Consider the following 18047-nt stretch of genomic DNA (forward strand, 5'->3'; position numbering starts at 1 on the left):
AAATTAGACCTGTTAGTGAAATGGAGGCATTTAGTTAGAATAGTGTTAGTGATTAAAAAAATTTCAATAATAAGAATTAAAATATTGTAAAGTAAAAAGCTGGAAAAATCAGCTGAAACTATCATAGAAGAGAACAGATTAATGTGGTTGGTAAATGAGAGAGTTCAGCCAATATTGATTTAAAGTTATCAGGAAGTTGGAATCATTGAATGATTCATTGAATGACTTCTCCCTAAAACAAGTTATAAAAGCAACTGCAGTAAGGAATGACTGCAGAGTAGAGTTAGTTAAAAGGCATTCATGATATTGGATTTTCAATAGATAGTCTGAAAAGGCATTTATTTACATCCATGGGATGACATGCATTTGTCATAAAATTCACAAAACCATTTCTTTAAATTTGTAGTAGGAACTTTGTGGTGTTTTAATAGAGGTACTTCAGGCAACAGTGAAGCCTTTTGGTTTTATTTGATGTCACACCCATTGTTGCTATGTAGCTTCCACTAATAAAAGTCCAAACCACTTAACTTAAAGTTACATTGTGGTTTGGACTAAATGAAACTTTAAAGAAAAATTATATCCTAGGTCTTTGAAGACTTTAAAATGTTTTAATTATAACAACATTAGGATATTTCTTGCTAAGAAGCTCAAATTTCTTTGAATCAATAAAAGGATAAATATATCTGTATCCCTTAACACTAATTAAGGGATACATTTAGAGATCTAGTCTAACTTTGAGAGATAGGCTAAAAGATTTTCAGGTCATTGGCTATCTATCTCTACTTTGTAGTGGGACTAGGAGGATTTCTAATAACCACATGAGTTCCATTCTGCAAGAAGCCAGTCTGATGTGTAGGACAGAAACCTAACCTGGTGAGCCAAAGTGCAATGGCATATGATAACAGTTTTGATTGTTGAAAGAGTACTTAAAATATCATTCATTCCTTTTGATAGGATATTTCCACATTAAGCGGAAAACTGGATTTATTTGGTATATGTTCATACATACATACATGTATATCTGTCAAAGTAATTTTTTGTAAATTTTTTAAAACATACTGTGTCACTAATATTATTTTACAACAGCATTTTCCTTAAGTCTTCTTTGGAACACAGATACCTCCATGAAATGTAAGATTTTTGTGGATAGATAAACTTACGAGATAGTTCACCCTTTTCCCCCTTATTAGAAGGCCTAAAAGAATATTAGTATGGGAAGAATTACAGAGGATATCTATTTAGCATTTTTTGTTCTCATATTTTACAAATTTATTTGACATGGAGTCCCTTTTTCCTCTAATAGCTATTGGTATGTTATGGGATTTATATTTTACAGAACACTTTTTCGAAAATACTTTTTAGAAAATATACTTATATTACTGGATGCCTAGTATTTTAATATATGAATAAACTATAATTTTCAATCTAGTATAAATAATGAGATGATGAATATATTTATAGATAATCTTTGTGTATATTCAGTATTCCTTTTCTATAAAGTAAACTTATGATATCCCATCTATTCCAACATATTTCTATGTTCATTTATATCACCACCATAAGATCTGATGTGACTCATTGAATATTTTATGCATATTGTTATTTGTGGAATCTTGTGACAACCAGTGATTGTGTTATTGAACAGTCTCAATTGCCATGCTTCTGTACATACTTGCAACTATTCTGTCAATATTGAATTTGTATATATTTTATTGAAGCACTGAATATAAAATACATCAAGAACATATAATTTTTTTTGCAAATATTTGTCACCTATTAACTAAGTGGATATTTTATTAATAAAAGTTTTTAGTACATCTCTAATTTTGTGAATCACCTAGAATGATTTTTAAGAACTTTTATGTAATTAAAATTTGAATAAATTAATCAAAATTTATTGGTTACATTGCTCTTTAAGCATTGATGCATTTTGTTTTAAGATTTATATATAATTTTATTTGTAATCAGCAGTATAGATGATTATTAGCACTGGTATGAAATAAATACAGCTGTGGACAAATATGCAATTTTTTTTGGTACTAGAGTTTGAACCCAAGGGCATTCAACCACTGAGCGACATCCTCAGTGCTTTTCATTTTTAATATTGAAACAGGGTCTTGATAAGTTGCTTAGGGCCTTGCCAAGTTGGTGAGGCTGGCCTCTGACTTGCAATCCTCCTGACTAAGCTTCCTGAATTACTGAAATTATAGGCATTTACCATTATACTCAGCCAAATTTGCAATTTTTATATATTGTTTTGCCATAAATGCAGAGAGAGTCATTAAGCTTTTAAGTCTGTTGACCACTCTTCAAGCAGTAAAACCTACATAGACTTTCAAATTCACTTTATCAATTTGTTTTGCTGATTATTTCCATTTTAATTGTTTCAGTGGGATCTGATGAACTGGATAGCTACATGTATCAGACAGTGGGTCATCAAGCCATTGACTTGTATGCAGAAGCAATGGCTCTTCCCCTCTACCGCAGAACCATAAGAGGAAGGAGCTTGGATATAGGACAAGTGTACACCAAATGTGAAGGTGATGAGGTTGAAGATCTCTATGAGCTTTTGAAACTTGTTAAGGTATGCAGAATGAACTTTTACATTTTTTTCAATTTAGTGTGTAACTTTGTAAATTTAAATTGCTGGATTATTTAGTAGTAAATAATTTACAACTTAATAGCCCAACTCTTCTTTGAAAGGATTTTTTATCTTTTTCAGGATAGAAAAAAAACTATTAATATGCCTTTATACTAAAGGATATTTAAAAATGAAACTTTAGATATAGTCTGACATCCAGGCTTGTCAAATGATATTTAACTATTTTTTTCCTTAGGATATTGAAACCAATGGCTATTCAATTGTATTTTTAACAAATATTTTTAGAATGTCTACTATATGCTCGGCTTGTGGTGCAAAGCACTTGGGATAGGGCAATAAACAAATCAGACCAAGGCCTGTTCTGATGAATCATACTTTCTAATGGAAGACAGAAAATAAACAAACAAATAACATGTTTTCTGTTGAAAAGTACTTTGAGAAAAATGAAGCAGAGTCAAGGAGATAGCAACTGATGGCAGGGCATGGCTGGGGAGTGGTACTATAGTTGATGATCAAGTGAGATCTTCCTCATAAGACAAAGTTTAAGTAAACCTAAAGCAAATAGGAGACTGTACCTTGCTTAAATCTGGTGGAAGAAGTTTGAATTAAATGTTTAAGTAATGTGTATCTGTTTGGCACTAATTAATTTCAGTAGACAAAATGTAGGAGAGAAGTATGAAGTGTGAGGCTCATGTATCTAATAAGGATTAATCTCAGTAAGGTTAATTAATGGAGATGATTTTGTCTTGAGCAGTTATCTTTTCATTTTCATTAATAGCCAACTATTCCAATACTGTTAAATGTTATTCTTAAATTTGAATTTTTATCCAGTCAGCTACAGTCAAATCATGTAAGGTATATTGATGATACAGGTATTTAGACCAATATTTCCTGGATATCTTAAAGTATTTTCATAAGGGAAAGGAAAAAAGATTTTTTGTTTCTCTACCAGGAGACACTGCAGTTTATTTTCTCATGCTTCAGATAAGTTCAGCCTTTTCAGAATTTTTGTCATGAACCTGTGTTATGAAAATTTTCTAGTCTCAAATCACTATTTCATAACAACTTTAAATTTGATACCAATTGAAGCTTAATATGAATTTAGGATTTTGATTTGAAAAATATATGAAGCATTGAAATTCTTTGAAAGTTTGCTTGATTAAAGTGGTTCTTTTGTATATCAGAAATGTTTCATTTTTATTTAAAAAACTGATAGAAAAAACAATTCTGTAATTTATTATTTAGCTATAGATAGGACAAGGAGTAGATGCTTTTCAAAGGAAATCATAGGGGAGATACATGTTAATTACAACATTTTGATTATCAAAGAAAGGTGTAGGAATAAGAGTCTGCTTTTAATAGGCATCTTTACAAAATGGTACAATTATAATTTCAACAATGTTCTCTTTGAGATGTGAAATATTGAGTGCAAATCCTGCACTTTCAAAATCTCTTTTTCAGGGTACACAGAAATTGCAGAAGAAATTTTGAAATATAAGCCAATATTACAAAATGGTAGAACTCATATTAGAAGTAATTGGATTACAATAAAAATCACAAACTTAGTAACTTTGGAGAAGCTCTGTGATAACAGCCCTGCAAGAAAAGGAAAGATAATAAATTACTAATCAATTTAATTAAAAATGGCCAGATTAGTAGTAATTAAGAAGAATTTTCCCTTTTGATCCCTGCTGTCTTTGGGAAATGGATGCTTTGCCATTATCTTTATAGTAACAGTCAGTTATGACATAAATTAATGCTAATGTTAAATCTTGACAACTTCTGCTTTGGAATTTCATGCATGATAATTATAACTATAGTTGAAAGAGATGTTATCAAGTTGTCTGGTACTAAATAGTTGCTTCTTTTTCTGTATAAAAATATTAATTTTACTATAGGATATTTTAAGGACATAAATATGGGAAATTTATAGTTTTTATGAAAGACATTGTACAACCAGGCTTTTATGGTAAAATCCATAGAGGTCCTGCATATTCTAATGAATAATTGAGTAATTATGGGAAAAACTAATCTAGAAAAGCTATAATTTTTCAAGTTATTTTCACTTGTTCTAAGAAAAATACAGAGCTACATTTTAATCCTTTGAATATTAATGAAGCATTGAAAACATTTATATTTATTTTTATTTTAAACATTTATTTATTTAAGTTATGTGACTTTCATATTTAAGTTTATTTTTGTTTCTTCAGCTCTTTGCCCCATGCAAATATTAGAGCTAGTTTTTGACTGGGTGATTTTCTGTTTTACAAGGAATTTAATTTACTGATTATTGAAAATAAGAGAGGAAAACTTGGAATAATTTATAGTGTTATAAATTTTCTGTTTTGTAGAAATTATGGAAACTAATTGAAATGTAATAAGCCTTCAGGTAACTGACATATATATATCTCAAGCTGTTTGCAAAATTTCTGGCTTTTATGTGACTACTCTTTCTTTATTCTTTAAAATTTCTGTAATATTGAAATGTAACTTTGATTCTCAAGTAGTTTGATTTGGCATTATAGATAACCTATATTATATTCTGAAAATTCTGTAATTTTCAGATTGTGTGAGTTTTCTTTTTAAGTTACATAAACAATATAAAAGTTTTCAAAAGACATGCATAAGCATCATATTTCTATAGAAAACATTTAAGTATCAACATATCATTTTTTTCTCCATTAGCTTGGAGCTACTTCCTCTGGCTCTGATGTCCTCTTCTTTTTTATTTCAATTTTACTTCAGTGGGATCATCTTTAAGAAACTTCTTCAGAGAGGGTACTTTCCACACCTTGTAGTTTGGAGATATTCCCATTCTGTTTGGACATTTTATTTATATGTTAACTTGAATTTAGAATTTGAGGATGAAATTAATTTTTTCCTTAAATCATTGAAAGCACTGCTCACTGCCCCCTAGCCTTTTCCTGATTCTGATCTGGTTTTTGTTCATCTTTATGTGACTTGTTTTTGCTCTCTGTTAATGTTTATGATTGGGTCTTTATACTTGGTGGACCACAATGTCACAATAATGCCACATTGAACATTGAGGGATTCTTCTCCTGAATCCCTTCTATAATTCCCTATTTAGTGGCATATCCTTGTCTTCTTTCCCTCATTGATGATTCATGGGCATGTAATCCTGGTGAAAATCAGTCACAACAGGTCATTCTTCTGGCTATAGTGATAGGTGGTCCTGTTGACCAATGTTGGTCCTAATAGAATGACACGCCTAATAGAATGACACGTAGGATGATGGGTAATTGGCAGAAGATAACTCTTACACATAGAAAGATGTATGAGTATAAGGCCTAGGACTTCTTTAACTTTTTCTTTCATTTTTTTTTTAAGAAAGATTACTTGATGTCAAATCTGACACACAAAAAATGTCAGAGCCATGGAAGTACAGTATAAAGATTGTTCTGGGAAGTGCCCTTTCATTATTGATAATTTGCTCCTTTTGATATATTCTCTGTTCCTTTTTTTCTGATACTCTTACTGGTCAAATATTAGAAAATTGAATCTTCCTGTGCCTTGTCTTTTCTCACATATTTTTCATACCTGAGTCTTTTTTGTACATTCTGCAAGAGTTACTTTTAAAAACTCTGTACTTTCTTATTGATTTTTAAAACATTTTAGCAATTATATTTTTCAATAGTCATGAACTATTCTTGTTCATTGATTGTTTCTTTTTTACAATAACTTTTTTCTCTTTCTTTAGGGGCAGAATTCCTACATCCTTCTTAAAATATAATTAAGAGATATTAAGTATTATCTTTCTTCACTGAAATATTAGTGTTTTCTCAGGGGTCTTTTTTCATGTTTACTTTCATGCTGTAGGCTTTTCTCAGATGTCATGGTTACCTATTCAAATATATGAATAAGGAAAGAGGAAAGTTGACTATAAATGCTTTTGATTTAGTTTTTTTAAGTCTTACATTTCATATTTGTTATACCTGGAGTATACCAAGCCTAACTTTGTTCCTTTCTTGATTTTATTCTCTTCCATACAAAGAGTGGATTATAGCTTCCTGTGCTGATTTATCAGTCATCATTCTTTCATCTACTTTCTGACTCAAGAAGTTAATTAAAATCCTTTAGCATTGATGGTTCCCTCTTGTTCTTGTTTTTGAGGAATTGTACCTTTGCTTTCATTTTAATGAAATCTCATGATTTAGAAACCTGTGTTAACGTCATTCTAATATATTATATTTAATATGCTTAAATTAAATTCGTTTCATTTTCAGTCTTCCTTTTCTAAGTTTTGGTGTTATTCCTTTTTGTTTTATTTTCCTCTTGCAATTTTTTATCTTCATATTGACCTTAAAATTCATCTAGTAATTTGAATATAATAATGTATGAATAATTGCCTTATTTTCTCTTCTTTTTTAAATGGAATATTTTCTATTGAAAGAAATATAAATAAATGACTGGTTTTATTTAAAAACTAGATTTTAATATAATGCTTTGAGGAAATATCAGTTGGCTCTTTCTTTATACTGGTTAGAATATTTTGGTTAAAGGAAAGAAAGTCACATTCAAGAAGTATTAAATGAAAAGAGAATTTATTGGCAATAATCTAAAAGGAGGTTTGGCTTCAAGTAACTAAATATAGGACCAAAATATAAAAGTCTGACTTCTTATTTTGTTGGTTTTCTGTTTCTTTTTTAGCCTCTCCTTTCTGTTGACTCTGTTCTCAGTTGAGACCTTTATAGTTAGAGAAATGTTCCCAGTTATAAGTCTTCCTGGTTCAAATCTAGTAAGAAAAGCTCTGTTTTCTTTAATACCTCAAGACTTCCTTAACCTGGCTCTTATCATTCATGAGCCAGGCATTGTTTTAAGTAAATAAATTCATTTGACTGTGCAGGCCTTGATTATCTGCCATTTCTGTAGTGAGAGATAGAGTCAAGATTACTGGGACCACATTTTCTAGGAGCAAGGAAATTGTGAATCTCCAAGTATAAATCAGGCTGGTCCTTACTACTTGACTTTTACTTTTTCTCAGTCTCCCACCTCCACCTCAACCACTACCTTTAGATCTTTAGAACCTATAGATAATACTTCTGTGTTTTCTAAAATCTAACCCTTTGTCCCTCATTCTCACCCACAACTGTTTTTTCTTATGTGCTATGCAAGTCTTCTAAGTAGTCAACTTGCCTGCAGAATTGTCCTGTACTCCAACCAGCTCTTATACCATATTGTTGTCGACTGATCTATACAAATGCTTGAATAACCCACATATTAGCCTGACACAGAAGACCCTTTAAGAAGAGGCCCTTGCATTCCCATGAGTCTGATCTTGGCATTCCCATATAAGCCTCTGGGATCAAGTTATAATGAACTAATTAGGTTTCTAGAGGATTGCTTTTTCAGGTCTGTCTTTACCTGTACCTTTCTGGATTCTTATTTCTTTGTTCTCCTGAAGATCCCCCTTGTTACCTCATATCCTTTTGTGAAATCAGCTTTAATTTACCTTCTTCCTATTTCTTTAATGGCAGTTTGTCTATACCTTTATTGTGGTTCTTAGTGTATTAGGATTATTTATTTGGCTGTCTCTCTTGTTAGATTGTGTATCTGATCTTATCTTCTGAAAGGGCCAATTAAAAAATGTGATCAGTGCTCTTCTGTGTTATATCTCAGGTGCCTAGCAGGCTCTTAAAAAATTGTTGAACAAAATAGTTAAGTCCAAAATTTACATTTTTTTTAAGTTGTAGGTGGGCATAATACCTTTGTTTGATCTATATGTGGTGCTGAGGATCTAACCCAGGATCTAACTCATGTGCTAGGTTCGCGCTCTACTGCTGAGTCACAACCCCAGCCCCACAAATTACTTTTTAACTAATAATTTATATAATGCTGGGGAACCACCACATTCAATATATGATATAAAACCAGTGGTAAATTGATTCTGTTTGCTTTTTATCTAGAGGCTTAAGTGAATAGACATCATAGTGAAAGCTTTCAAAATAAGGTATTTTATCAGTTTTGGCAGTGTAACCACGATCTGTACTAAGAATAATTTCCAGTTGCAGACTATCTTATGAAAGTGCTGAGCAGACACTTTTCAAAATATTTTGGCATCTTTATTTTAAAAAACCTGCTTATGGCAAAAAATTACTTTGTGAGTCTCTTTTCACTTCAAATCTTGGGGGAGAAATACCCTGGTTGTTGAGTTACTTTGAGACAAATATGGAGGATTTGCATTAGGAGAAACTTAAGATGGCCCTTAGATTGACTTGCAAGGAAGACCCAGACGTAGTGTAATTAAATAGGCATATAACCCTGTACAGATTGTTCTGGGCACTTTAGCACTGCACAGCTTACCTTAAACCCTGTTATTTCCCAAGATTTTAGACATTAAAAACCTGATTCCTTGGTGTAAGAAATTCTTTTCTAGTATTGATTCTGGCTCCAAATAGGAAGAGTCTGCATTACAACAGACCAGTGTCATTTTTACTTCCAGGTGCAGTTTTATTGAGGCTGTGCCATTTCTGGCCCTTTCAGAGGATAAGATCAGATACACATGATAGAAAATCTGTTTGACAATAAAATTCTGGAACATATTTTGTAATTCTTATAGTTCCTAAACTTATTACAAATCCAGAGTCTTCATCTATATTTTCCTCTTAAAGCCTAGAAAATATGACTTTCTTCTTTTTTGGAAAAACTCATTCTGTTTCCTCAATTTTGGATCTTTCTTCACTTTTATTACTCTTTGCATGTATTTGTTATCTATAAACATACATATTCTTTCTGTTTATCTTTTTTCCTGATTCAGTGTGTTGTAGTTTGAATGTGACTTGTGCCCCAAAAGCTAATTTGTGAGACAATGAGAGAATGTAAGAAGGTTAGAAGGAGAAATTATTGGGTTATGAGAGCCTTAACCCAATCAGTGAATTAATCCTCTGGTGGGATTAACTGAATGCTAACTCAAAGGTAGGTAGGGTATGGCTAGAAGATACAAGTCATTGGAGGAATGCATTTAGGATATTTATTTTGTGTCAGGCAAGTGGAGTCTTTTGCTGCTTCTTGGTCATCATGTGAGCCACTTCCCCTCGCCATGCTTTTCCACTATCATTTTCTGCCTTACCTTGAGCCCTGAGGAATGGAGCTGGCTTTTTATGGACTGAGACCTCTGAAACTATGAGTCCTAGATAAACTTTTCCTCCTAAAATTGTTCTTGTCAAGATACTTTGGTCACAGCAATGAAAGAGCTGACTAAAACACAGTGCATCTCAATTTACCAGTTGACTTTCATACCCTGTATTCCTTTCCTCTACAAACTAGATATTATTCTATTTAATCATCTACCTTATATTTGAAAGTGTGTTGAGTATGTTTGACTTTTCTTTTTTTATGCTTTCCAACTCTGGTATTATGTCCTGTTGACTCCCCCTACACCCGCCCCTGAATATGCTACTATTTGTTTTCAGAGAAACCTTTCATAGATGTCTGCTTCTGGAGTTGTGTTGTCTGAAGTGCTAGATATGTTTCTGTCCTATCGTTTTTTACCTCATTTCTAGACGTAATTTACCCTGTCTTTACTATATTCTTGATTAAATGACAGAGAACACATTACCAAGATCGACTCCTTTATTGTTATCTTTTTATACTTTTGAAACAGGACTTTATTGCTGGTCATATAACAATATGATATATCTTAAAATTTTATCTTTTATGTTGACTTGCCTTTTTAAATGGGAAATTCTTCAATCTGTAAATACATAGTGTCAATCATAAAATAGTCATACAACAAGTGATATGCCTAAATATTTATTTGTAGTAAATTTTTTTAGTAAGAGGTGATTTAATAAGATTTTTTCTGTGATATATAGATGTGAGAAAATACTGAGCACATCAAAATGATGTCCCACTTGATTTTGACTGATTATCTTTTACCTTTATTACTCCTATAGACTTTTTATGTCTTTATTCAGAAAACATTAATTCAAAACATATTAATACTAGAGAATTAAAAAGTTGTATGAGACATAGTTTCTTTCCCCCATGGACCCCCAAGAGATAAGATACATGCATAGAGAAACTAATACAAGATACAGTTGCCATAAGAGTGCTTAGTCAGAGGGTTATAGAGATTCAAACTAGAAAAATATCAGGAGAGGAATCAGAAAAGCCCTTACAGGGGAAGTCATGTGATATTCTTAAAGGTTGTTTGTATTTTTAAAGAGGCAGGTATAACAGAATAGTTAACAGAAAGTTGCAAATTAAGGGCAGATTTTAGCCAAAGTCATGGAGCAGGAAATCATGAGATATTATGGGACTATAAAGTGGTTCAATTTGGGTAGCATTCAGAGTTTGAGGAGTAGGGATGCCGAAGTCTGGCTTGGCACAAATCAGGAGCCACTTGTCAAAAAGAAACTAACTTTATTTTTAGAACTACAAACGCCAAACAAAACAGCTCCAGGGAAAAACCCTCAGAGCCCAACTGCCACCACCGGCTTCCACAAGCCTCTCTCCCCCACACCAGCTTCTCAACCTCCCACAATCCTCCTCCTCTTGAGGCCGATTGGCTGGGTTGCGTGGGCAGAGCCAAAGAAGTCACCCAATGAGCAGCTCCGTGGAGGAGCCAATCAGCTAGATGTTGCTGGGGCAGCTGTGAGCCAATCATCAGCTGGCAGTCTGAAGGGCAGGGAAACAGCCCAATGAACATCACCGCAGAGGAGCCAATCAGCTAGATGTTGCTGGGGCAGTCTGAAGCTTGCTGGCAGCTGGAAGTTTGCTGGGGCCCCTTTGGCTGTGGCTCTCAACATCTCCCCCTCTCTGTTTAAACAACAAGCATGTGGCTTATGGACCGTGCCTGCCTTAGGTTGTCCAATACATATGGTCCTTACCCGTCTTCGGATGAGCTGACCTCAGGGCGTCAGCCTCCTGTCTTAGGTTGGTACCATTGTAATTGGATCTTACCCGTCATTGACTACCGGTCCAGTACAGCCACACCTGTGGAGAGGTCTCAGCGGGGGGGGGGGTGAGGTTCTTTGCCTCACCTCTGTTGACCCCCAAATTTTAGCTGAATGATCATGACAAGCAGAAGGGAGGAAGATATACCAAGTCAATTGACGGCTCCTTTTGGGAAAATTGTACCACCGATGATATCATCAGCAAAAATACCCCAACACTACCACAAGTCGCTGCACCAACAGATAGTTCACAATGCATACAAATGACACATAGTTCTGTAAGCAGTTCAGTGCAAGTTCTGTAAGCAGTTCAGTGATGGCTATTGCAGAAACTGTAGATTAGTTTTTTCTTTGTCTTCACCGGCACAGGGATGAAGATAGGAATTCTGGCAATAATGACTAAAGAAAAAATTAGGTAACATTCCAGAAGACACTAAAAGAAAACAATTTTCTTAACAATTTATATTATCTTCATCGGCACTGGGATGAAGATAGAAATTCTGGCAATAATGGCTAAAGAAAAAATTAGGTAACATTCCAGAAGGCACTAAAAGAAAACAATTTTCTTAAAAGAAAACAATTTTCTTAACAATTTATATTATAGTGAAGAGAATTATTAAATATAATGAAAACTAAAGGTGAGAGTAAACAAACAGATCTGTTAACCTCCTTTTTGTTTACATATTAAAACAATTCTTAACAGTTATTTACCCAATTTAAATTAAACCATTTAAATCACGTGAATAAAAAAAAAATATTTGGATCCATCTTTTCATGAGCGCTCATCATATATGATATATAGAAATATGTACATTGGACATACGTACATTCAAACATATAACACAAAACACAAGTGTGCACACATAATATAATACATACAACACATAACACAATAGTAAAGGCCTTATAACTTTTTACAGGTAAAATCTCTATTGCAATGTTTAAAAACTCTATAGTCAAAAAAAAATAGAACTGATCAGCAAAACATTAACCTAGGTCTGTATGAGCTCAAAAAAATAAAATAGAACTTCATGATATGGGAAAGGGCAATAATAAAATAGATATTGAAAAAAGCATCCTGGTTCTGTCGCAGATGTAAGGATAGCCAAATTGGAGTTTTGGATATCAGCTATTATGGATTTGAGCTAAATCATCTTCTTTTTGGTCTGTAGAAATCGCTTTAGTTAATCTCTCTGGAATCCAAATCGGCTGCTGTTCTCTCTGTGGAAACACAAAAACAGACCCCCGACTCCAGACAATCACTGGGTCAGGATTTTAGTTAATCTCTCCGGAATCCAAATCAGCTGCTGTTCTCCCTGTGGAAACACACAAACAGGCCCCCGACTCCAGACAATCACTGGGTCAGAACCTTGGTTAATCTCTCTGGAATCCAAATCGGCTGCTGTTCTGGGTCAGAACCTTGGTTAATCTCTCTGGAATCCAAATCGGCTGCTGTTCTTCCTGTGGAAACACACAAACAGACCCCCGATTCCAGACAATTACTGGGTCAGGACCTTTCCATTGTCCTGTTAGAATATCTTTCCAAAGTACCTTGGGCTTATGTACATTTTTTGGACACATATGCCTTTCTGCAGCACTAAGTCCTGATGAATCCAAATTTAAAAAGTTTAGAGTAAAAAGAGTTATTTTAAGTTTATCTTTGGGGAATATATACCCCTTCCCAATTCCGTCTTTTTGCTTTAATAAGTACATTTTAATAGTTTGATGAGCTCTTTCAACTATGCCTTGACCCTGTGGATTGTATGGGATTCCTGTTATATGAGTAATGCCAAATGATGAGCAAAATTGTTTAAAAGAAGTAGACGTATAACCAGGGGCATTATCTGTTTTTAACTGTTTTGGAATGCCCACAGTGGCAAAATTTTGTAAGCAATGAGCTATAACATCTTTAGTTTTTTCACCGGCATGAAGGGAGCCCATCAAAAATCCAGAAGAAGTATCAACTGTAACATGCAAATATTTTAATTTTCCAAATTCTGGCAAGTGTGTGACGTCCATCTGCCAAATATGGTTAGGCATCAATCCTCTAGGATTGACTCCAAGATTAACTTGTGGTAAAAAGGTCACACAATTTTGACATTGTTTTATTATTTGTCTAGCTTGTTCCTTAGTTATTTTAAAACGCTTTTGTAAAGTATTAGCATTGACATGGAATCTTTCATGAAAATTTATAGCTTCTTCTAGTATAGAGAAAATATGTATGTCACGTGTAGTTTTATCTGCTAAATCATTGCCCAAACTAAGGGCTCCAGGCAATCCTGTATGTGCCCTGATATGTCCTATAAAGAATGGATCTTTTCTGTCCCAGATTAAACTTTGTATAGTGGAAAACAAAGAGAAAACAGTAGAAGAAGGGGAAATTCTACCAGCATCTTCAAGGGATACTATAGCATTAACTATATACTGGCTATCAGAAAATAAATTAAATACAGAATCTTTAAACATCACAAAAGTTTGTAATACTGCATTAAGCTCTACCTTTTGAGCTGATTGTTTGGGTACTAAAAATGTAAAAGTTTGATTAGGTGTAATTATTGCTGCTGTACCATTATTTGACCCATCAGTGAATATATTTGGAGCATTCATGATAGGTGTTTTTCTTGTCATTTTTGGAAAAATTACAGGATGCAATGACCAAAAAGACAATAAAGGATTAGATGGTAAGTGGTTATCAAATGAAACATTAGATTTGCACATTATTATTGCCCAAGTATTTAACTCATTAGCTAATTCATCAATTTGATTCATAGTATATGGAGTAATAATTTTATGGGGAGAAATTCCAAACACTGCCTTTGCTGTTTTTATTCCTTTGAGTATTAATTGTCCTACAGCCTCAGGATACCTAGTAAGAATAGTGTTAGGAGAATAAGATAAATGTATCCATAATAATGGACCTTCTTGCCAAAATACTCCTGTAGGAATATATTTTGTTGGTAGTACAATAAATAATAAAGGCAAACTTATATCAATTCTATCCAAATGCATATTTTCCATATATGTTTCAATGATTTTTAATGCCTTTCTTGCTTCAGGCGTTAACATTCGGGGTGAATTTGGATCTGATGGACCTTTTAGGATATCAAATAAAGGTCCCAATTCTCCTGTTGGAATACCTAGATAAGGCCTTATCCAATTTATGTCTCCTAATAACTTTTGAAAGTCATTAAGTGATTTGAGTTGATCAACTCGTATTTGAATTTTTGGTGGACGGACCATGGTTGAGGATAATAGAACTCCTAAATAATTAATTGGAAAATTTAATTGTACTTTATCTATTGCTATCTCTAGATTATAATTTTTTAATAAGTTTGTAAGTGTGGCATAACATTCTAGCAATGTGTTTTTAGCTTTGTGTGCCAATAACACATCATCCATATAGTGAAATATTTGTAGTTCAGGATTTTGATTTCTAAGTGGCTGGATTACTTTGTTAACATAAATTTGACACATAGTTGGGCTGTTAGCCATCCCTTGAGGGAGTACTTTCCATTCATATCTCTGATCAGGACCTTCATGATTTAGTGCAGGGATAGTAAATGCAAAACGTGGACTATCCTCAGGATGAATTGGAATTGAAAAAAAACAATCTTTAATATCTATAACTAAAACATACCAAGTTTTTGGCAAAGCAGACAATTGAGGAATCCCCGATTGAGCAGGTCCCATAATGACCATTTCATTGTTAATGGCTCTTAAATCTTGCAGTAATCTCCATTTACCAGATTTCTTTTTGATGACAAAAATGGGAGTATTATGGGGAGATACAGAAGGTTGTATATGTCCTTCCGCTAATTGTTGTTTGACCAGATCATGGGCTACTTGTGTCTTTTCTTTAGTCAAGGGCCACTGAGGAACCCATACTGGTCTTTCTGATTTCCATGTAATTTTTATTGTCTCAGTGGCCCTTTGTGAAAATCCAACCCATGTCTGTCTGTTCTTTGATCTATTTGTATTGGTGCTGCTATACATTGTTCTTGTCTTTCTAATCTTTTTCCTTTCCTAAAACCTTGTCTAGCCATAATAGTGGGTGCATTTTGATTGATATTATTTGTTAATGTCAAACCTAATTGATCTAAGACATCTCGTCCCCATAAATTTACGGGAAGATGATCCAATACATATGGCTGTATAGTTCCTTCACATCCTTCAGGATCCTTCCAATCTAATAGCATTGCACTTCTATCGGGATTAGTCGCCACTCCTAGGCCTCGAAGCGATTGAGTGGCTTGTTGTAATGGCCAATGTTTTGGCCATTCTTGACGAGAGATGATGCTAAGATCTGCACCTGTATCCAATAGCCCATTAAATTCATGTCCTTGAATATTTAGTTTTAGCATGGGGCGAGAATCTAAATTTAAAGAAAGCATAGCCCAATCTACACCTGTGGAGCCTAATCTCTTGGAACCTCTTTCTACAACATGACTGGAAAATTTATCATGTAGGCTTGGTATTATTAGTAACTGTGCTATTCTATCTCCTGGTGAAATTACTGATATACCCTTTGGAGAACTGGCTATAATTTTTATTTCACCTTCATAATTGGAATCAATTACCCCAGGACTTATCAAAAGTCCTTTTAGAGTAGAAGAGCTGCGTCCCAATAATAAGCCTACTGTTCCTTTGGGAAGAGGTCCTTTTACCCCTGTGGGAATGATTTGAACTCCCATCTCTGGAGTTAGTACTGATTTGGTGGAGGCGCAGATGTCCAACCCTGCGCTCCCTCTGGTTTGTCTGATGAGGGATCTGATGTGCTGGGCACTACCCTGATGGGGTTGCTGGGGTTGCTGGGTTCCTCCAGTGCTCCGTATATTTGTGGTTTGGGGCCCCGGAGCATTGGGGCCCCCTGTCCATTTTTTGGCAACGGAGCCTGATGCCTTTGTCCACGATATTGTGGATAAACACCTTGTCCTTGTTCGTTTTTTGATAATGGAGTACCCTCTATGGTGGTTTGAGGACGGTATTCATTAGCCCAATATAATGGAGTACCCTCTATGGTGGTTTGAGAACGGCATTCATTAGCCCAATGTCTCCCTCTACGGCATCGTGGGCAAATACCCGGTATTCTACTTGTTTGATACCTAGTTTTGTTAAACCCTCCTCCTATGGGGCAATTCCTTTTAAAATGTCCTGTTTGTTGACAATTGTAGCATGTTCTTGGCCTGGCATCTAAAGCCTGTTTTACTGCAGCTGCCACAATTTGCCCTTGTTCATTAATGTCTCTGGCATCCAAAACCTGTTTTACTGCAGCTGCCACAATTTGCCCTTGTTCATTAATGTCTCTGGCATCTAAAGCCTGTTTTACTGCAGCTGCCACAATTTGCCCTTGTTCATTAATGTCTCTGGCATCTAAAGCTTGTTTTACTGCAGCTGCCACAATTTGCCCTTGTTCATTAATGTCTCTACATAATTTAATATATGTGTTTAAATCTTCCTGTTTCCATGGTCTAATGATATCTCTACACCAACGATTCGCTTGGTCATAAGCCAGTTGTTTTATAAATGGCATTGCTTGTTCTGTATTCCCAAAAACTCTGGTAGCTGTTTGAATAAGCCTATCTACAAATTCAGCGTAAGGTTCATTAGCTCCTTGTATTATCTTAGATAATTGACCTTGTAAACCTCCAGGTTCTTGTAAAGACTTCCATGCCCTAACTGCATCTACAGCAATTTGTAAATATACACCAGGATCATATGCAAGTTGTTGCTGCCGATCCTCATAAGGTCCCTTTCCTAACAACATATCTAGATTTCTCTGAGGATAACCAGCTGCTGCATTTCGACTAGCCGTCTCCTTGCAAAATTCCTCATTGGCAACCTTCCATAACAGGTATTGTCCTCCATTTAGCACAGCTTTACACAAACTAGCCCAATCTGCTGGCGTCATGCTTAAGTTGGTAATGGATTCGACCAAGCTTACAGTGAAGGGTGCTTGAGGACCATAGGTTGCTACAGCCTCTTTTAGCTCCTTCACTGATTTGAAATTTAAACCCTGGTAAGTTCGCTGCCCTCCTACCTCAAATACAGGGCATACTTGAGATCCTGTCTCAGGATCCAAACTATCAACTGCGGGGGTTGGGAGTCTCTTAGCATATGGAGGTGGTGCTGTTGATTGGACACTTATGCCCTCTGGTGATAGAGTGCTGTTAGTAGCAGTCTCCTGTAGAGGTGGCGCTGTTGGTTGAACACTTATGCCCTCTGGTGATAGAATGCTATTAGTAGCAGTCTCCTGTAGAGGCGGTGCTGTTGGTTGGACACTTACGCTCTCTAATAAAAGGGTCTTATTAGCAGTCTCCTGTTTTAAATTTTCCCCTGATAGATTTTTCTGCTCTAAACTTTCTTCCTCTGTCTCACTATCTCGAAAGACCTTCTCTTTCACTTGAATCTTTTCCTCTTTCTGACTAACTTGAGAGACTTCCTCTTCTACTTGAATCAATATGTCTTCTTCTTCCTCTACCTCTGTCTGAACTGAAGGCTTTGGACTAAGCAAACTAGATACCAACGTCCAC

General features: G+C 34.7%; 1 protein-coding gene across 17 annotated transcripts in view; it reads left to right on the forward strand.

The window, feature by feature from the left end:
• The window catches only part of Dph6 (diphthamine biosynthesis 6), a 415070-nt gene that overhangs the window by 4988 nt on the left and 392035 nt on the right, over nt 1-18047 (forward strand). For all 17 annotated transcript variants that reach the window (XR_013438851.1, XR_013438852.1, XR_013438858.1 and 14 more), the window contains one exon: nt 2391-2584. Coding sequence is in view for 8 of the 17 variants with exons in the window: in XM_078049870.1 (XP_077905996.1) it covers nt 2391-2584 (194 nt within the window). In the remaining 9 variants the exon portion in view is untranslated. The remainder of the gene's footprint in view (nt 1-2390; nt 2585-18047) is intronic.

Source organism: Ictidomys tridecemlineatus, chromosome 5 (genome assembly GCF_052094955.1).
Source record: "Ictidomys tridecemlineatus isolate mIctTri1 chromosome 5, mIctTri1.hap1, whole genome shotgun sequence".
Taxonomy (NCBI): domain Eukaryota; kingdom Metazoa; phylum Chordata; class Mammalia; order Rodentia; family Sciuridae; genus Ictidomys; species Ictidomys tridecemlineatus.